Consider the following 21,837-nt stretch of genomic DNA (forward strand, 5'->3'; position numbering starts at 1 on the left):
AGGATTCTGTATTTGATTAGCATGCACGGCCACTCGCTAACATGTTAAGTTGGAGTATTAATTGAATTACCATACCCCATGCAGCTCGTAATGAAAAGTTGGCAGACTTCATTCGCTCTTAGTATTCCACAATGTTAAGCCCTTTCGTGCTGTATTCATTCCGACGTATACGCTGCCAGTAATTATTATTCGCATTTTAACTATACAGGGCACATTGTCCCCTCTATTTACACAATGTGTAAAGTATACGATTTCGTTTTTAAATGTTAGGTACCAAATGCCGGCTTACCAGAAAATGGGTACATTCAAGGTGGTGGGTGGATGAGAAGGATATGTTAAAAGACCCCATATTGTTATCAACGATGTAACATATTTAAAGGGCATGCTCCTTTGTAATTACTCAAAATTTTTAGACTGATATAGGTCTCTTAATTTCTGACCGTCCATAGAGTTGCTCCTAATGTTACACGGACAGGAAGCTCCGTGAAAACTATGGTCTATGTACAGGGTCATTCATCCAACTTACGCCTCAAATACTCACGCAAAAATGCACAGTCAATGAATTCTGTTGATTATTATTGATTTTCTTCTTGATTTTTCGTAGACCTATGTTTGTAATAATTATAGAATACTTGGCATATTTTTATGTCTAAAGGTCTCTTGTGAGTGATTTTCAAGTAAACCAACGGAAACTTAGCTTCGATGAAGCGAAAAATGGAAGAATAAAATGAACGAAAGTTTGAGTATACTTAGACAAGCAATCAAAGTTCGAGACTAATTGCAATGGGGATCCTCCGATTGACAATTCTAACAAGATATATGTCACGTCAAATATGTATAGAACTTTCCTTAGGAGGCACAATATCCACTCTAGAAATGTAATTGGGTAAAACAGTAATTGGTTAAAACTTTATTTAAACCAATAATGTGTGCTTTGGGTGAAAACTACACAGCATTGGTTGAAAACTACCCAGAGTTGGATAACCCTTTTTAACTAATTGTTGTGTGGACAGTATGTTGCCCAACATTTTCAGAGAGGATAATGTGTTTCCTAGGGAAAGCTGTACAAGTGTGACATGTTGCCCAACATTTTAAGAGTGTACCACAAACACTAATTCGTTCTCATTCTAATGATAGGACGAAAATTTATCCACAATATGATGTTATGAAACCTGTAACTTCTGACATGTCTGAAGGTTTCCATGGCGAAGAGGAAGAGTGAAGTGGGTTTCATGGTACACCATGTATCTGTTATGGGAAATGGTTGTCCTGAAGAAGACCTCCCAAACTCTCTTGCAGATGACAAGAACAAACCTATTGACACGCAGAGTTCGGGCGGTCCTTTTCTGGACCAACAATTGCCCATGCTGTAACGTGACACCCACTGCACTGCACTCATATCGTGGTAGAGCGTCCGCCTCATGAACGGAAGGTCGTGGGTTCGATCCCGGCCGAGTCATACCAAAGACTTATAAAAAAAAAAATGTACCTTCTGCCTTCTTACTAGGCGCTAAGCATTTAGATTGGAGAAGTGTAATAATAACATATTATGTTACGCAGGGCCCGCTGGTAGAGCAGTTTCCTAAATGAAGTGGCTAATCTGGGTAAATAAAGCGTTATCATGATTATTACTTTATTATTATTATTATTATCATGAAAGCTGTAGTAGCCTACATGTCCTCTTTTTATGAGATGATCATAAAAAGAACGCTCGAATTTAATTGCAACAGATTAGATAAAAGAACAAATTAATTTAAGTGAAATATGAACTAAAGTGACGAGGAAGTTGAACGTGTGTGACTGATGCAACAGATCTTTGTCACATTGCCAGTGGGGGATCTAAGTAGCATTAGAGATCACAATATTCAAATTCTCATAACCTTTTCGTATTCATTTTATCTTTCTCAAATTGTCATTACCTGCTCGATTTTTCTCTCTTATATGAATCTAGCTGTAAATGTTGAAATTATTTGGTAGTAGATCATATTTGTTTAGAATGGCAATTAATTTACTGTAGTCAATGTTCCTTATGACTCATGCCTAAAACCAATTACCAATATATTGTGTTTGTTATAGAATGAAAAATGTATTGTACTCGAATGTTATGAATGAAGAAGGTAACAATAGATCAAATCATTCAAATTAACTTGTAGGTTTCGTTCTCCTTTAATGATATTCACTTAACTCTGTCATGTCTGTCGGTTGTGGTTTAGCGCGTTCCTACCCTAAAAAACCGCAGTCACACCATCAATAGTTACTGCATCCCTAACCTTGATATACCGTCGGTGGGTTTGGACTAGGTTACGTTCGTGTGACAGTGGCATTTATTAATCAGAGCCGATCTTATGAATAATGTATACATGTAGTTGCTTTCCTCTGGGGGAATTACTCATTCATTACGAATGTGGTTACTGGTGATTTATTACACACAGTCAAAACAATTTGTTTTCATAAGTCATTTAATAGTTGATAGGTGGTTCTGTCTCACAGCATGACATTGGAAGAGTGAAAGAAAGCCCCGAAAATTGATATAAACTGTATGAAAATAGAAAAAACTATGGTTACCATTTATTATTATCATCATTACTATATAGTAGCTGTAGATATACTGTAGTAGTAGTAGTATAGTAGTAGTAGTAGCATCAGCAACAGCAGCAGCAGCAGCAGCAGCAGTAGTAGTAGTAGTAGGAGTAGTAGTAGTAGTAGTAGGAGTAGTAGTAGTAGTATATAGTAGTAGTATACAGTACCAGCAGCAGCAGCAGTAGTAGTAGTAGTAGTATATTATTGTTCCTTTATTCTTCTTCTTTTTCTCCTTCTTCTTCTTATTAATAGTATTATTAATATTATGAAAATCTTATTTCATTCATGTAGCTATGTTTTTTTTTTTTTTTTTTTTTTGGGGGGGGGCAATTTTATTTTGAAGGAAGGATGCGGTAATGTATTTAAAAGTATTTGGTTGGCATGCTGATGATTAAAACTAGGTTTAGCCCTAGTCCAAACTAGAATTCAAAACCACACTTCGATGGAATGCTGGGATTCATGATAACTTTAAAGGGGAATGAAACCTTTGGAACAAAGAGGCTTGTGTAGAAACAGAAAAATCAAAGAATAAGAATAAAGAAAGTTTGAGAAAAATCAGACAAATAATGAGAAAGTTATGAGCATTTGAATATTGCAATCACTAATGCTATGGAGATCCTCCCATTGGCAATGCGACAAGGATGTGTGATGTCACTGATGAACAACTTTCCCTTTGGTGGACTATAAAATACCCTCAAAATGTCTCTTTTTACTTTTTCTTATGATGATACAAACTCTTTATCCAAGATGTATTCTTAAAAAATATGTATTACATGCCCTCATGTAGAAAGAACACATGATCTATGGATAGATGTGATAAAAGAGGCAATTCAAGTGAAATATATACTAAAGTAATGGGGAGAGTTGTTCACAAGTGACATCACACATCTTTGTCGCATTGCCGATTTGCTATCTCCATAGCATTAGTGATCGCAATATTCAAATGCTCATAACTTACTCATTATTTGTCCAATTTTTCTCAAACTTTTGTTGACCTGTTTCTTTGATTTTTCTGTTTTCACACAAGCTATCTAGTTCCAATGGTTTCATTCTCCTTTAATATTCATGGCAATTGTAATGTACCATGGACCTACTAGTAGGTCCATGGATGTACCAATGAATGTATTCCTTGAAATTGATTATATTTCTGTATTATTCTTTTATTCCCATTTCACGACTCTATTTTTGACAACTTTGTGCAGCAGGATAAGAATTTTTTTTTTAATTAGAAAATTGGTTTGCAACTGACACTTCATAAAAGTATGGTCTATGTTAACCAAGGTTTCACCAAACTGTGGCTTTTATGATACCACTCTTTGCGTTCACCACTATCAATACTCACTTATATCACAGATAACACCCCGTGCGCATACTTTCATTTGGCGCATATTTCAGAGAGTGATAACATTCGTTCTGATTGATTATATACATCAAACGCAACTCGTAAGCCTACAACAAATTGTGTTTGATAGGTATACCTGAAACCTGTCCTGTTATTCGCCCCTTTACCAGTCATCCAGCGACATTCTAGGACTGTGGAACATCGTCAACGACTGGGTAGTTCAGCGGCGGTATTCATTATTACTCAACCAGTACTCATCTGTGATTACTTCCGTAATGAAAAACCCATATAAGCCAAACGCCATGCATGCCCGAGCTTTGCTGCACTAGATGTCTTTCTAATTAAACCTGTGTGTTGCTTCGTGCGGATGGTGGGTAGATCGTGATGATCAGAGGCAGGGTCGGGTCAGCCCCTTTCTGAAGTTCCCTTTTCCATGTGGTTCCCTCATCTTCGTGCTTGATGAAACGAAAGCCCAGATCCTTATCGCTGTGATGAGCATTATGAGTGTGCTGTGGTGTTCTGTGTATGACAGAAGTGATGAGCTATCGAGATAAACAATGCAGTCCGAATATTCACAATTTTAATGTCGCAGCGGCCTTTGTTTGTGCAATAAAAAATGAAACACGTTAAGAGTTACAGAATCAGGGGCAAAATGCACATTTGCTGATATTCATCTGCCATTAGGTACTTGCATTGCTTGTTCTGTTGCAAATAAGTGGGTAAAATTGGACAACAATAATAATAATAATGGGATGTCACGATCTATCTTGTCCACACAGTCATGAGGAGGAGGAAGTCAGCATGAAATCAGCATGATCATAATCTTTCTTAACGTTCGTGATATATTCCTGAAATAGGAACGGATCAACTTGAAATTACAAAAATGACGAATCAATGTTTCCAGATACTCCAATTCTATGGTCAAAATTTGTATAGGCAGTTGACGTCGAACCATTATACAGGTTCAATGAGATGCAGGGTACACCATTAAAAGCAAGTGTTGTTGTGGAACATACTGTATTGAATTACGAGTATACTTATCTCATTTTGATCATACTCTTTTACTACAGGTGTTGGAACATGCTGGGGTCGTAAGAAACGAATACGAAACAACCCGAATCCTTCGAAAGCGGAATAGATTTCACATGGATGAACTGTATATAAAACCTTCCAGATCAGGAACATAACTCACAGTCTATGATCAAGGCCACAACCGACTCGTCGGGCTGACCGGATGCGGAGAGAAAAAACACTTCCTCGAGAATTCCACCGCATCGAACAGCAAAGGCACAATCGTGTGGTCCACACACCAGAATTCGGTCAGGATGTCGTCGGACGGGGACGCCGAAGCTTCGGGGTCCAAGTCCCCGACGTCCTCGGCTGCTCCAACTGCAATTGGTCCCTCGACGTCTTCCGACGGGGCGGGAGCCGACAAGGGCGATGATGACGGGTCATCCTTCCCGTTGAAACCCCTGTCTGGACACAGGAATATATCTTCTCCTCCGCCTGGATTTCCGACGCCAGATGAGATCTTGAGGCTTCGATCTTTAAGTCGGAGAGTTAAGGCAAGCTAGACGTTTCTTTTGCAATTCATAGATATTTTCACTTAAAAGTCCACATTTTTAATATTAGGATATGTGTGAAAGATTATGATATACCCATTACGTGATGTAATTTGGGTAACACGATGTCACGATCATTGATGGTTATGTGCTTTTGTAATCAAGTCAATGGATCCGATCCTTCGTTTTTTATATATTAGTTATACAAAAAAAATCGTTTGACAAATCATGCATCTTTATTGTTGGAAAACAATCTAGCCGAAATAAATACTCTGTCGGACAAGGAGGTGATATTATCTGATTCTGCTGCAGTAGTCATTCTCCTATTTTTCGCAATAGTACCAAGCTAGACGCGTTCGTTTACGAATTTACCTTTCATCATGCTGAATCTGTACCGAGCTTATTTGATATCTCGCATTCTCCACTCAAATGACGTTTATCATGATTATAGTAGAACTTGATATTGCGTACCCATTCAAAGGTTAGAGATGTTTGTTCGTGAGTGGGGCAAAGTACCTTGGCCTTTATTGAAATGTTCTTGCTCCTTTGCTGTTTTGATTTATGAAGGTAGTTTCATATTACAATAAATCCTTTGATGTTTGATAGGTCAACGTTGGTGGCGTGCGTCATGAAGTAATGTGGCGAACCTTGAGTCGACTCCCGAGATCTCGGCTCGGAAGACTCCGTGAATGCACCACCCACGAAACCATCATGGCCATCTGCGACGACTACGTCCTCATCGACAACGAATATTTCTTCGACCGTCACCCTGGGTCGTTCTGCTCTATCCTCAACTTCTACCGGACAGGCAAGCTGCATCTGATTGAGGACATCTGCCCGGTGTCCTTCAGTGAAGACCTGGAGTACTGGGGTATCGATGAACTGTACATGGAATCCTGCTGCCAGCACAAGTACCACGCTAAGAAGGAGCAGCAGGTAGAGGAACAGAGGAGGATTGAGGACAGTCTAAGGCAGAGGGAGGAAGAAGATTTTGGAACAGGATGCCTGGCCGACAGACGACGACAGCTCTGGGATCTTATGGAGAAACCAAACTCATCGACCGCTGCAAAGGTTGGTACTTCACTTCATTGTTCATGCAGCAGTCACACCGACGAAACCGACTCCAAATTGCTCGCTGGTATGTCATTCGAAATAAAGTCTGGATGGAGTTGGTTTCGCCGAAGTGACCGTGGCGATATATTCTTCGCGATGTTTGTAATCATTTATTTCATCACGTCAAATCCTCGTCGTTGATATGATTACGTCATACTACACAATAGGCAAAGCACGCTAGTGCGAACAGCTTTCTTAGCTATTTTGGGATTGTACTGTTTCTTTTCATATCTTACCTTTACATTATTATGGTCTCATTATTATTTCTTAATTATTTCTCGTCTTTTCTTCTGCACTAATTGTGAAACCATGGGACGTAGGGACATCAATTCCTCTCTTGTGATATGTCCCTTAAATCAGGCGTTCCTCCCCGCTATGCCTTCATCACCATATTCATAACAAGCCATTCAGGGAAGCTATTCTAAAGCGGCATCGCATTCTTGAACAGCCTGCATCACACTGCCGCCGTCACATATTGATTCGAAATGATAATGTTTGTTCAAGACCTTCCTATCGACCTAAAGTTAGCCCCTTCATTACGTTTCATACGCAGTTATTGTATTCATAATGATAAAAATAGTAAAAATGGATCGTAGTATACAAACATCCACGATTTTTTTCTGATTCTAAGCGAAAGGAACCTTTGCAAGTCAGAATTGGGGCGTTCAAGAACAAGGCCTGTTGGCTCATTGCAAGAAGCTTTATGCTCGATTACATTGTGCAAATATGTGTTATAATTTCTTTTAATAATTTGGTTGCAATTGAACGCAAATCTTCTACCATTTTTTATTAAAAAATTCAATTAAACGTCAGTTGCCTCCATCGCCCCATTGGATATAACTTAATTGAAAATATGTAAAAAAAAATTAATAAAAAAGCAAAGACATGAATATTTGAATGCATTCTATGCGGATGGACAAACACAATGAATACCAGCCACCCAATACTAACGATATAAAAAAAATATTGACTTGGCATTGATAGGGAAGAAAAGATAAGGAAAATATTAATTATTTTTCTTCTTCTACTTAATTCTGAAGTTTTAAAGCTGAATAAAAATAAAAGATATAAGATTTTCATTAACACCATTTTGAGCAGACTGCTTGGAAGTTTCAACGAGATTACACAATGTATACATTTTATGTTTAATAGAACCCTAAGCTTAAAAAATCCTGTTTTCGAATAGCTTCTGTTTAAAGTTCTAGCTTAATTTCGTCTGCATTCAATCATGAACTTACCGTGAGGTATTATGTAATAGGTTGTGACATAGGTATTTGGTTATATACCAGCTTGGCAAAAAGCTGTTCTGCCAAGTTCCTATGGGAACTACCATAAACAGAAACAGAATAATATTAATCGGTAAATGATGTCACAGTCCTTCCCCTTTTTAGTTTCCTGCTTTTTCCTTTTCTTTTCCTCCTTTTTGACGTTATATATATATATATTTATTTATTCATATAAATATATGTATAACTATTTCATTATGCTTTTAAATCTTTTTATTTTATAAGGAGATCCAATTTCCCCACCCCCATCCCCATCGATGCACCAGTGCCAACAGCTATGGTTTATTAGAATACTTAATTTCAAACCAGCAAAATAAAACTGAGCACTGAGTAAAGACAATCTTTGTATTAGCTGTTTTAGATCAACCCCAACTTTCTTATGCAATTTCAATATCGTGTTCATTGTGATCTCATTTGTATCGATTCAAACTGGCATTTTTCACTTGCAAAAAGTTTTCAGATCTTGACCTCTGAATTATCGCAAAACTTAACTATCAAGATAATGATCTTTTGTACAGTACGTAAGACACAAACCACAAACAAGCCATGACGTCATTAATGTCGATAGAGGTTAGTTTATGTGTTGATAGAAGGACGGGGGGGGGGCAAGACTTAATATAGATGGCATCATCTTTTCTAAATTGAATGATAGGGATCGGATAGTAGTACACGTTCCATACCCCCTCTTTTTGAAACTTTTCTTTCTTCTCATCTCTTCTGTTTGTATCCCTTGCAGTAGCGGACCGTGACCCGGAGGAGACAAAGCATTGGGGGGGGGGCACTGCATTGTCTGTGAACAATGCTGTGCCCCCCCCCCCCAATGCTTGTGTTCTTTCCCTTTTTTAACTTACACTACATGGAAAATTTTATGAGGAAAAATTTTATGATCTAGTACCACCCCTGACCATCATTAGAGAGTTTTCGCTTAACGGCGTACGGAGGATTCACGAACACAGGTCTATTAGGTCTTTGTCGATAATTGGTTAAGTTTCCTACAAAATTTTAGAGCTTACGATAAACGGCAAATATGTCGTTTTCACAGAGTCACGGACAAAATTGCTGTTTGTTTCACCAATTTACGACAAAGACTACTTGGTTGTTCTTTGTCATGACCGACATTTTACAATACATTCTCTTTGTTGTTTTATTCTCCTTACGTCGCCATACAAAAACAACGGCGGGTCGGCGACCATATCGAAAGCCCAGATGACACAATGACCATCAAGATGGAAGCAGTTTCAATTTAGTTTCATATACATTGGTTAGTCAAATTCGGATCGAATTTGAAGACTACTGACTGTTGGCGCCTTATCACAGCCTGCTACAGTGGCGCGACACCGTCTTCCGTCTCCTTTACACATGGGGCCGTGTAATTAGAAGCCTGGAATTTAATCGTAGCAGAGGAAACGGCAAAATGGCTATTCTTCTGCCTGCAAACTTCGGTCCTCCACCTGCCCCCACCCTCTCCCGTCTCTCCTCTCTCTCTCTCTCTCTCTCACTTTTCTCTATACCCTTCCCCACCCCTTCTGTCTTTCCCTCCCAATTATCAAAATTATTGTAGCGTGCGCGGCATCTCCCCCCCCCCCTCTCTCTCTCCCTCTCATTAAAGTGTTTTCATTACTTATTTCATATCTTCCGGAGATATTAGTCTGAATGAAATGGGCCAGTCATGCTAGCGCGTAATTGTTCTAAATTCAACAACTATCAAATTGGTAATTTATATGATTTGCAGTGCTATGAATATCACTTTTGTTCACATTAATGTTACTTTTTGTCTTTAATAGTGAACTTAAAACTAAAGCCTTACTGGCGAACTATTATTAAGTATCGCCTCGCTAGTACACATCCTGGCTATGCCTCCCCTTTTTGAATCACGGGATAAAGTTGCATGTTTGTAGTGACTTCCTTTTTGGATCGGTTGTGGATTTTTGGTAGGGAAATGGGACCGTTCTCCGAGAAACAAAAGAACTAGGTCTTCATTCCCCTAAATATTCTCCATAACACATTTGGCTCATACAATTCAATTCAATGTCTTTATTTCGAAATCATAACAAATACAAATTTACAACAAAATATATCATATAAATGTATTTTAAACCATTAAAAATATACACATATAAATACAGTAGATGATAAATGAACTCCTACTTCATTCATGAAATGACATTTTTTTAAAGATAAATATAAGGTATCAAATCCCCCCCCCCCATTAATGAAATACTATATTCGCCTCATTGTCCCACCGGAGAAGCAATGGTTAATATAGACATTTGTAAGATTACAAGGGAATGAGGGAAGCGAGAGTACAGATTCCTTACGTTGCTGACATCATGACGAGTGTAAACCCCTCATCAATCATGGTAATATTAAACGTCTGCACTGACTTAATTCTTAGGCAAGGAATTTCTTTCTCTTAACTCCCTTCCCATACCATGCAATCGGTGCCGTGAACATCGAGGCGACAAAATTTTTCCCACTTTTGTGTTTATGAAACTTTTCCATCTTTTTCTTTATAATTTTTCTTCATTATTTATTGATTCAACTCATCCAACATGTTTGAAAAAAAATCCCTTTATCTCTAAATCTTGAAAATATCATCATACAAAATTTGAAACCACTGGAAAATTCTCAAAATACCATTACCATTCAAAATGGAATGGTATTTGCAATATTAAATATGAATTTAAAATCTCTTTCTCCTCATTAATATGATTATGTTCTCTATACCCGATATGATAAAACTGATTCAACGCATTCATTGTTTTTTCTCACCTATCTCTCTGAATGTTTTGAAAAAAAATCACTACATATATATATATATATACAGTGCGTCCCAGAAAAAACGAAACCGAGATTTAGCGATCATTTATCATTACTTAATCATAAATAAAATAGACAAATGACCTACCAATTTAAAGCTTAGAATCTCCTCTTTCATCTGATATTACTTAGATTATTTTTCATTCACGCATGAGTGAGCAAATACAATTTGAAGAAAGGATATCAAAAAATCATTTGGCGGGGGGTATCTGGGTTTCAAACAAAAACCACATTTTTGAAAAGTTCAATATCTCCTCTTTAATTTGATACCTAAATTACAGAACATGGTCAAGAAATAACAAAGTTCTGGTCATTTGAAATAAGGCTTGAATTTCAATAATTTCATAAAATGAAGAGGTTCTCCAGGCTGGCTTTCAAACTCTCTCGACACTGTTTTGTTGACGATCAGCCATGCATTAAATCTTTTGTTCACCATGCGAAAGCTTCTGTGGGAAACCGGTGAAAACACGTTTATCTCATGAAATTATGGAAATACAAGCCTTATTTCAAATGACCAGAACTTTTTTATTTCTTGATCATTTTCTGTAATGTAGGTACCAAATTAAAGAGCAGATATTGAGCTTTTCAGAAATGTGGTTTTCATTTTGAAACCCAGATACCCCCGCCAAATGAGTTTTTGGTATCCTTTCTTCAAATCGTTTTTGCTCACTCATGCGTTAATGAAAAATAACCTAGGTAATATCAGATGTAAGAGGAGATTCTAAGCTTTAAATTGGTAGGTCATTTGTCTATTCTATTTATGATTAAGTTATGATAAATGATCGCTAAATCTCGGTTTCGTTTATTCTGGGACGCACTGTATATATATATATATATATATATATATATATATATATATATATATATATATATATATATATACATATATATGAATCTTGAAAATGTCATCTTACAAAATATTCTCACACATTTTGTTCACCCTTCTGAATTTGTTTTCAAGCATTTCATAAGCCCTTAATTACAGTGCAATAGAATATATGCACATCATGTATGTAACACTCGGCAACCGTAGAAAAAGTACACGATTTTCCAAATCATTGAAAATGATCTGAATATCATTACCATTCGAAATGAAAAGATATTCACAAAATAGAACATGTATGCGAGTATGTAACACTCGGCAACCGTAGAAAAAGTACACGATTTTGCAAGGTATTGATGAGATAATTGGTAGACGCAACTGACACCATGGTGGTTTTGATTTATTTTGAGGAAGTGTTAGCGGGGGCGTAGTGTGGGGGAACTTTTGACGTCAGATGTTTGAAAACATAAATGTCCAGGAGGCTTTGTCGGCGAAGTACACCTGTCTGTTTCTCCGCATCGCATCCTATATCGCTCCTATACATAATTATCGATCAATAGATACCCAAGGACTCGGAATTTGGTCGCATCCTGCTTTGCACGATAAACAATGTACTTTATATCAGCATGTAAATGCTTCTCCATCGTTCAAGGGCATTATTGTAACATCGGGCGCTAATGCGAAAAAAGAGCACCTCCCCATTTTGTGTAAATATCCCGAAGCAACAACTACACATAGTCAGGTGGCTGACTTCAAAATTGTAGGTGTGGACGCACGTTTTTTTCTTTTTAATTCTTTTCCCTTTTTGTTGAATTCTTTATATAGCCCAGCGCTATATGAAGTGTTGTTATCTACGTTGCTCCTTTCACGTTTATCGACAGATAAACAAAACGTTAATCAATACATCTGATATAGATACCGATTATGTGTTATTTTTTTATCATAACAAAATGTGCACTTGGCATTGGCACTTGCCATAGAGATTAATTCCGCACTCATGCCCAGCATCTGGGGGGGGGGGGGGGGCAAGAAGAAGAAAAAAAAGAGAAGAAAGGGAAAAGGGTTGAAATGTGTTTTTCACTGGATGGTACGGCAAAACTAATCCAGAATTTGACTTTTTGGTATCAAAAAGTCCAAACTTTGTGCTTGTTCGCTTCGCTCGCTTTCTCGCAACCTTGTAGAAATGTTACCCCATACGCCATATCTCTTGATTCATTATGCTAATGGTACCTATGCAGAAACCCACAATCAAGAAAATATGCCTACACCTATATCTCCTGCATATTGCAGAAACTTATAGCAACCGTCTGCAAGGAGTTCTAATAAATGTACTAAAGTAAAGGTCAAGTCCACCCCAGACAAATTGGATTTGGATCAATACAGAAAGCCTAACGCAGAAAATGTCATCATAATCGGATGTAAAATAGAGAAATTTGCCATTTTAACCTTTCGCTTATTTTTATAAAAACAATTATATGCACAACTCAGTGATATGCAAATGAGATAGTCGATGGTGTTCCTCATCCTTTTTTTTGGTTGTTTTAATTATTATTGTTCAAATGTTAAAGCATTGTAATTCCAAATGTTCAGGGAGGAGTAAAACTTTGTTTTATATGACAATGAGGAGAAGAAATATTTCATTGTTTATATAATAAATTACTAAGGAAAAAGTGATTGAGTGACGTCATCAGTTCCTTCAGTTGCATACCGACCAGGATATGCATATAACTGTTTCGTGAAATTAAAAGAAAATTAAAAATGTCATAACTTTCTTATTTTACATCCGATTTTGATGGAATTTTCAGAGTTATGCTTGTTAGATTTTTTTTCTTTTTATTTAGATAAATTCTATGTTGAAGTAAACTTTTTCTTTAAGGACTTTGAATGATGATGAGATGGCATACCATATATTCAGTCTGAAATATTGACGGCTTGAAGGACATATTGAACTTAGAGAGGCGAGAATATACCGATGACTAAAGTCCAAGGGTGAAAGCTTGGATGAAAGACGATAATATGTATCTTTACTCGTAAAACCAATGCTGAGGGGACACCACTTGTCTTGTAAATGAGCAACCTCAAAACACTTCAGTTGAAAAGCGAAATGGGAACGCCTTGAGCTATATAAGCCATTACACCAAAACTCTGTTTCCGGGATGGCGAAGGGAAATGATGTACTTGCGATATTACTCCCATCTGAGAATTGGCTAGGCCCTATGATTCCTCCACTTCAAAGCCCTGTATGCAAATTATTCAAAGTGCTTATTTTTCTCTCATCTCGCTTGTCTAAAGGTGGTTTAGAAGTAGTATAGATTTCAGTTGAGCTGCAATAGAGTGCCGACATGTGACGTCATAAATATTTCCCAATCTTGCAGTTCATCACTTTTTGATACCACATTCTGGGTCCCATTGCATAAAAGTTACCCTTACGGTAACTTGCATGGAATCCTTGATTTTGATTGACTGTTTGATCAACGTTACAGTGGCAGTTAACATTGTATGGCAAAGATACCCTAAAAGTAACTGTTATGCGACGGTGCCCTGGTAGAGCATGATGGAAAGGCCTCCACAGCCCAAATATGTTCGGACTCGCTTCACGTGGGCCCAAGATATGACCCCATGAATACCTAATAGCCCAAATGAAATCAGTGTATTACAGGCCTAATTCTAAATGTTATGAACTAGGTAAGCAACACATTGGCTTCGGGGGGGGGGGGGTAATTATGTATTTATTCCCCCCCCCCAGGGACCAACTCCCTAAAAAGGTTTTGCTGATTGGTCAATGAGATAACACATACAAAAATGTCAGCCCTCTAGAACACTATGCTCTGACATATGCGTCCGAGGCAGCAAACGGGAAAAACGGCGTTGCTGGAATTTCATGCTTGAGAATGATATAAAATCAGTCACTTTTTTATGGTGATATGATTATAATCTCTTTTTCTAAAATCCTTGTCACTTGAATTTTTTGGGTCTTTTTTTCTTTTTCAGGTCATCGCTATCATCTCCATCCTTTTCATCATTCTGTCCACCATAGCCCTATCTCTCAACACCATGGAAGGTTTACAGAAAAGAGACGCCCAGAACAACCCTATCGACAATGACAAATTGGCCATGATAGAGAGCATCTGTATAGCTTGGTTCACTCTAGAGTACCTCCTGCGCCTCATTTCCGCTCCCAACAAGTGGAAGTTCTTCAAGGGCGTCCTCAACATCATCGATCTCCTGGCCATCTTACCGTACTACGTAACACTCTTCCTCACCGAGTCGCGAGAGAGCGTCATGCAGTTCCAGAACATGCGACGGGTTGTCCAGATCTTTCGGGTGATGCGGATCATGAGGATTCTCAAGTTGGCCAGGCACTCGACCGGGCTGCAGTCACTGGGTTTCACGCTCCGCACCAGCTACAAAGAACTGGGACTTCTGATACTGTTCCTCGCCATCGGCATTATGCTTTTCTCGAGTCTCGCGTACTTCGCCGAGAAAGACGTTCCTTTTACCGAATTCACAAGTATTCCTGCGTCTTTTTGGTGGGCTGCCATCACGATGACGACAGTCGGTTACGGTGACATCAGCCCCATCACCGTTCTTGGGAAGATCATTGGTTCTGTTTGCTGTGTGTGCGGTGTGCTCTTTATCGCCCTTCCCATTCCCATTATCGTTAACAATTTCTCCGAGTACTACAGAGAGCAAAAGCGACAGGAAAAAGCACTGAAACGTCACGAAGCACTTGACCGGGCTAAACGCGACGGAAGCCTGGTCAGCCTTGATATGCGAGATCTCCATTTCGTAGAACTTTCTGAGATGGGTTATGGATTGAAGCCCTTAAATCCGGTAGTTCAGACTCGTATGAGAAGTAGTTCCAGCCCGCTGAGGTGCAAGGATAAGAGAGGGGCCCAGGCAGATCCTGATATTGTGGGATTGAACCGGAGGTACCATTCCCATGACGAAGGTATAAAGGACAATACTGGAGTCCAGTGGAGATGCAATGATAGGGCACATAGTGGAATATATCCGCATGGGAGAGACCGTACTTACAGTTCTACCACGTACACTGATCATGCAAATAGACAAAGCTCTAGTAGTCTCGCATCCGATGCGTTTGGTGAATCACACGATCATCATGAATTACCGAGAATCCTTCGGACCATAGGTAATGTAGGGATCTTAGCAGGTCAGTCTGGAGTGGGAGGCCAAGATGATAAGTCGACTGACAGAGGACCGCCAAGTTATGACTTGTCAATCCACACTATAAGTTCCCCAAGCAAGCAGGGTAAGGTCGAAATGCAGTTGCCTGATAGGTACGGCGGTCCGTCACACCGCGATGATTCGCAGAGCGGGTTTCGACAGTCGATGTCTCCTAGAGACACAGATACCAGCGAAACAGAACCTTTGCTCGGACCAAGACAGGGACATGGCAAAGAAACGCCCTCTCCGGTCTCTGACTGTAACGCAACAGGTGAGATGGGAGTCATAGTTCAGAAACTTGATGATGGTTTCACGACCACATGGACGAAAGCACCAGAGCCTGGCCGTCCGGGGCAACCCGTGAAACCCTCATTAAAGCATACCATGAGTTCAGGCGATGAACCCATGGAACGCTCTTCCTTGACAAGAAAATCCAGTTCGGAAAGTCAATATTCACAGGGTGGGCATCCGAAGCGGGTCACGATCGAGGAAGGGAGAAGAGCAAGCGTGTCCTCGACCGACTCTGGCTCGAGTTCCGGTGCAGCGCCCCACCCGCGTCTGTGCAAAAAAGCTGGTACAAAACCTAAGACAAGGAAACAGAAGCATCGACCGGCCTTCCTAGCTGGTATAGGAAGTATTACCGCTGGTATCAAGTTAGGTCGCCAAAGCTCCAAGGACAGTGATTCAAGCAAACGACCAAACGATTCTTCTCCTTCGTCAAAGAAACCGGGTGATAATAGTAACAGTAGGTCAAAGGCAAGGTCCCGCAGCAAAGCGGGACTCTTGAACTTCCATTCCAAGAAGCAACGCGATACCAGCGGTCCCGTCCCTATGCAAACAATCACCAGTGCAGAAGATGCCGGTAGTAACGGTTCACATGATGACAAGCCTCAGGGAGATATTATTGACTTAATGCAAACCACAAACACCTCTGACGCACAGGTTGAGAATGGTGATGCTAATCCTGACATTCGCCAACACACACCTTCGCATTCGCAAGAACTACTTAACTTAGATAGTAATAGCAAAGTACCACTTAGAATGGTATCTTCAAACGGCATTCCTAAATCGGCACCTTCCCTTGTGGATGAACTTCTCAACGGAGACACACAAGGATCAGAATCCACAAATCCTTGTAACTTGAACAGATCAATGCCCATTAAGCAACTCTCACTCGACGGCGTTCCCCGATCTGCTCCGAAACCCCCCGATCTCATGTCCCGGTCAACTCCGAACTCTCCCGACCACACGGGAGTTCCTTCGGCAAATCAAAAGGCTTGGGGATATCCCTTTTTGTCAGAGACCCTTCCAGATTGTAAGCCAGATAAACCGATTGACATTTCATCAAACGACTGCCATTCCAGTCATTCCGACAGCCGAGAAAATTCAATTAAATGCTAAGAACCATCTATGCAACGCATCATTCACTTGCCATCGTTTATAACATGACTGTTTTGTAAGTTCTGGGCCCTGTCTTACAAAGACTTACGATTGATCCAATCAACCGTAACTCTAAGGAAATCCATCAAAGTCATAATGTTTTCTACAGGACATTTGCATAATGTCCTTTGTAAACAAAGGAGAACACACCAAATTGTCTAGAAATCAATGAATTTATGGATATACATTCATATCTAGAAAAAAAATTGAGCAAAATGCATTTCATTATGACTTTGCTGGCTTTTCATAGTTGCGATTGATCGGATCAATCGCCACTTTTTATAATACGGGCCCCAGAATTTTCAGCCAATAGGTGCGGCGGGTGCTACACGTCATTGTAGTTTGATGAGAATAGACTACCGAAATGATGAAGACACAAAAATCCTATTTTGTCTTCAGCACATTTGATACCATATCTCGGTAGAACATGCCGAACTAACACCATTACCACAATTTGGTGGGAATCGGTCCATAGGGAAACAACGCGTGAACTCATGAATGCATTAGCTACATTGAAATCAATACGAACATGGCAAATATTACATTGACTTCAAGAGGGCTAATCATGTGGTGATATCTTGCCCCCCCCCATCCCTAAACTGATTGTCACTAAATTTGGGTTGTGGATGTATTTCATCATGATCTGGCAAGATATGATATTAATAAAACTGCTAACATGCTAAACAGGATTTCATGACGTCATTACTCCGATACTCTATAAAGTCAACTACTCAAGTACACCAAAACAAGAAATGTAATTGACTCTGAAAATGTAAAAGCTATTACATTCGAAATTTCGTTTAAGTTTACGAAAGGTAAAATGCACAATATGGGTAATATGCAAACGAGAGTGTCGATGATGTGACAGTCACATTTTGTTAACTTATTTATTTTGTATGAGTTTTCAAATACATTATTTGAAATTGAAGAAATTCTTAGTTGTATCAAAACTGCTTGCAACATTAGCAATGCCATATTTTTACGGAATAATCAGAGATGGTTTTATATCAAAGTACCAACATTAGATATTTCTTATATAAATATAAGTAAATAACGTAGGGGCCGCGGAAAGGTTTTGAAAGTGGGTGAGGGGCGCTGACCATGCCAAAAAAAATCACAATCAGATGATACTTTTTAAATGTTTGTTCACGGTCTTGAAAAACAAAACGTGTGTGGGGTGAGGGGGGGGGGGCTGAAGATCACCCAGCCCCCCCGGGGGGGGGGGGGCCACTTACATTGACGAGTGGATACCATGCGCGACCAAAAAAACACGTAAAAAGGATGTCCTTTTCACGATAGGGCACGTTACGTACGTAACGTGATAAGGGTGTCAAAAACGCAAAAATAATGAAAAGGGTATCTATTTCGCTAGGAAAATTACGTGTTTAGGGTCGAATTTGCGGGGATGATAAAACAAAATTAAAATGTTTTATAAAGGATGTCCTTTTTGTCCCAACACTTCGTGTTTAGAGTCCGATTTGCGCGAGGTGTAGAAGGTGGGGTCGTACTAAACCAAATAAGGTACAAAAGCCGACGACCGAAGGACCCGTAACAATAAAACATTCCTGTACTTGTTTAGGGGTTCATTTCAGGGATTATTTGCCAATAGTATCGTTTTGTTTCCAATACTTGTTAAGGGTAGGGTTTCACACGCCAATACTTGTTAAGGGGTGCATTTTCAGAATATGGAAATTACGTGTTTAGGGTGCTTTTCGATACCCCATGGTCGCGCATGGTATCCACTCGTGAATGAAAGTGGCCCCCCCCCCTTGGGCCCCCGGTTTCCGTGGCCCCTGTAACGGGCGTGTAGAATCACTAACTTCACCGCTAGCATACGACTCTTTTCTAAAGGCCTGGTCACACCGCCCGAGCGTTGTTGGAGCGGTCGTGGAGCGGAGAGAAAAAAATCATCACCGCTCGCTACCGTTCACCACTTTCGATTTCGATTGTTTGTTTTTTTTTGCTTTCGATTTTCGTTTTCGATTTTTTCCCCAATTTTGCGAGCGAAATTCGACCCCCTCTCCCTACCGCTCAACGACCGTTCCAACAACGCTCGGGCGGTGTGACCATGCCTTAAAATCAGCATGCATCGAACTTTTGAAATGCTCCCACGTTCGTAGGCCTATTGGTCTGATATTTATTAAATCTTCACTTATTATTGTTTGCTTTTCTCAGTTTATTCAAATCAACTAGATAATCACGTTGAAGTTTATTACTAAATAGAGGTATAGTTAAAATAATAGAAAAGTCTAAGGAAATATGTTTCTCGTAATAATTATTCTGCATAAAAATGTGTTATATAAGTGATAATTATTATATTTTTATTCTTTTCACATATTGTTTTTTGTAAACAAAATCATAATTTTGTTACTTTGCTTAAGTGTCTTTTAAACGGTCGTATATTTTGATTGTGTAAATACTTTTATGTACCCTAAAGTAATATGTGTATATTGTATCAAAATATGAACACTTAGGTACTTTAGGTTTTGTATATTACGCTTACAACAAATGCTGTATATACTAAATTATTTTATCATATATGAATAAATTTCTAACCGATTCCTCAAACTAATTACAATATGGTAATAACGGCATCCGTACATAAGAAAAAAGAAGAACCGAATTTCTACTTTGAAAGACATATTATTTTTCTGTTCAATTATTATCGCGCTTCTCCCAAAATCTTGCCCTTCTTTCTTAAATATCTAAATGAATGATATTGTTTTCACCAAAAAATGAAATAGATAGGAAACAGTTTTGAAGAGGAGTAATGCTATTCTTGTTGTTGTGTGCGTGGGGGAGTAGGCCTATTGTTTTATTTCACTTATTTTCATATTTCTTTTGTTATCATTTACACACACACACGGACCCTATCCGAAAAAAACAGGATTTGCTGATGGGGTGTTCCATCTTACGAGTGGTATTATTAAAAGCCTTGGTTCAAACCCAGCCACGATCCCTGTCCCTGATGAATTACGTCATACATCTACATTGCTATTTCAACCTTGAAAATCTATTGTCAAACGCCCTCTTTTGTCGAAAATCGGTGAATCAAAGGAGCAGTTGTCTCCTGGGGCCGATTGCACGAAAAGGTCTTTGCAAGGACCGTCTTTCGTGTCGCCCATCTTTTATGATGCGCCATGTGAAACGCATTTTAGATAAATCATCTGCAAACATATTTTATTCGTCCGTTGAAATTAAACAAAATATTTGTTTATAAAATGATGTAATATATCATGAAATTGTAAAAAATTTGATTTAAAAGCAAGCTAACGAATCTTATTCTTTATCATAAATTTCAGAAACACCCCGCTTATAGCGTATCATAAAAGATGGGCGACACGAAAGACGGTTCTTGCAAAGACCCTTTCGTGCAATCGGCCCCTGGACTCTGGACAAACGATTTTATTTCCGATTTTTTTCGTCAGCTCAGAATCTTACGACGATCAGCCGCCCTGCGCTCCGTAACACAAAGATTAGCGATCAATAGCTAAATAAACTGACCAATCAATATCAACGTTACACGCGCATTTGGTTTGAAATACTGACCAGGGACCAATCATTGTGGTTCTTTCATATTTGCAATCCATCGCAAACTTCGTGTTATACAGAGCCCTGGTTCACTAATTTCCTACACTAACAAGACTAAGCAGTCATGTTGAATGGCAAAGTTCGTCTTATGAAGAGTTGCGATTGATCCAATCAACGTACCGTAACTATGGAACGCCTGCAAAGTCAACATTCAACATGCATTTTCGTTTAAACATGTTTAAAGATGACTTGTAGATTATGATGTATACACGGGATACACTCTAAAAATACACTCTTAATGGGCATGTGCAGTGACTGCACTTCGGATTGCTGATTTGTCTAGTTCAAATTTGAACGAGAAAAATCAGCACTCCGAAGTGCAGTCGCAATACACGCTTTTTAAGAGCTTAATTAGCTTTTCATATTTAAAGTGTACTCATACAACCATCGATGTATTCACGATAATTTAGTGTGCTTATCTTTGCTTACAAAGGACACTTTGCAATTTTCCTGCATGCAGAATAAAAAAAATACGACGTGGATGTATATCCACACAATTGAGGTTGATCGGATAACTCGTAGCTCTTTGCAAGATGGGGCCCTTGGTCAGGTGACACAAAGGTTAATGATTAATCGTACGGTTGACTTTTGCGATTGATTGTACATGGTATTTAATGGGATCAATCGTAGAAAATTGTTCTACGATCATTGCTAACCGTTGTATTCTGGGATCATGGTCATGGTTTTCCTCCGATGAGGATGGAGGATCAAAAAACAATGATCCAAATGAGTATCTTATAAAACAAACCATACACATCAGTTTTTAAGTAATTTCATTTTTTTTCTTATACCTTTCAAAACTACTCTTCCAAAAGTCACTCGTGTATAATTACTAACGCCCTCATCAAAGATGTGTATTAGTTTACTATCTTCTCGTCCAAAATGACTGCGACTCGAAAAGGGTGAGAATTACTCAAATAAGAACAGTTGCATGAAACTGATGAATCTTCAATCTATAGTCATTTTAGGCAGTTTGTTTTATAGTTGTAATAAGGACATTTGAAGGTCACGCCAAAATGCAAAGTAGAAAAAAAAAAATCGGAGGAAAGATGTTTTGCGCATGCTCAGTACTAGACAGGGCGCTGATCGTGT

At 38.9% G+C, this 21,837-nt stretch overlaps 2 protein-coding genes across 2 annotated transcripts in view; both read left to right on the forward strand.

The window, feature by feature from the left end:
- Positions 1 to 325, forward strand: part of LOC121431184 (mannose-P-dolichol utilization defect 1 protein homolog 1-like) — a 9,310-nt gene extending 8,985 nt beyond the window's left edge. The window contains 1 exon segment of the mRNA XM_041628694.1: positions 271 to 325. Within this exon segment, the coding sequence (XP_041484628.1) occupies positions 271 to 325 (55 nt within the window).
- Positions 326 to 3,893: 3,568 nt separating this feature from the next.
- LOC121431141 lies at positions 3,894 to 17,344 on the forward strand. The gene is made up of 3 exons (XM_041628647.1): positions 3,894 to 5,487; positions 6,091 to 6,555; positions 14,518 to 17,344. Exons 1-3 carry the CDS (start codon positions 5,248 to 5,250, stop codon positions 17,113 to 17,115), a joined length of 3,303 nt encoding a protein of 1,100 aa, XP_041484581.1. The 5' UTR covers positions 3,894 to 5,247; the 3' UTR covers positions 17,116 to 17,344.
- The last annotated feature ends 4,493 nt before the right edge of the window (positions 17,345 to 21,837 follow it).

This window comes from Lytechinus variegatus, chromosome 17 (genome assembly GCF_018143015.1).
Source record: "Lytechinus variegatus isolate NC3 chromosome 17, Lvar_3.0, whole genome shotgun sequence".
NCBI classification, from domain to species: Eukaryota; Metazoa; Echinodermata; class Echinoidea; order Temnopleuroida; family Toxopneustidae; genus Lytechinus; species Lytechinus variegatus.

Excerpts from the sequence above, each read along its gene's own strand:
- LOC121431141 (XM_041628647.1), top strand. The coding sequence starts at position 5,248 with ATGTCGTCGGACGGGGACGCCGAAGCTTCGGGGTCCAAGTCCCCGACG. Across the intron at positions 5,488-6,090 it reads CTTTAAGTCGGAGAGTTAAG|GTCAACGTTGGTGGCGTGCG; the intron begins GCAAGCTAGACG and ends GATGTTTGATAG. Across the intron at positions 6,556-14,517 it reads ACTCATCGACCGCTGCAAAG|GTCATCGCTATCATCTCCAT; the intron begins GTTGGTACTTCA and ends TTTCTTTTTCAG.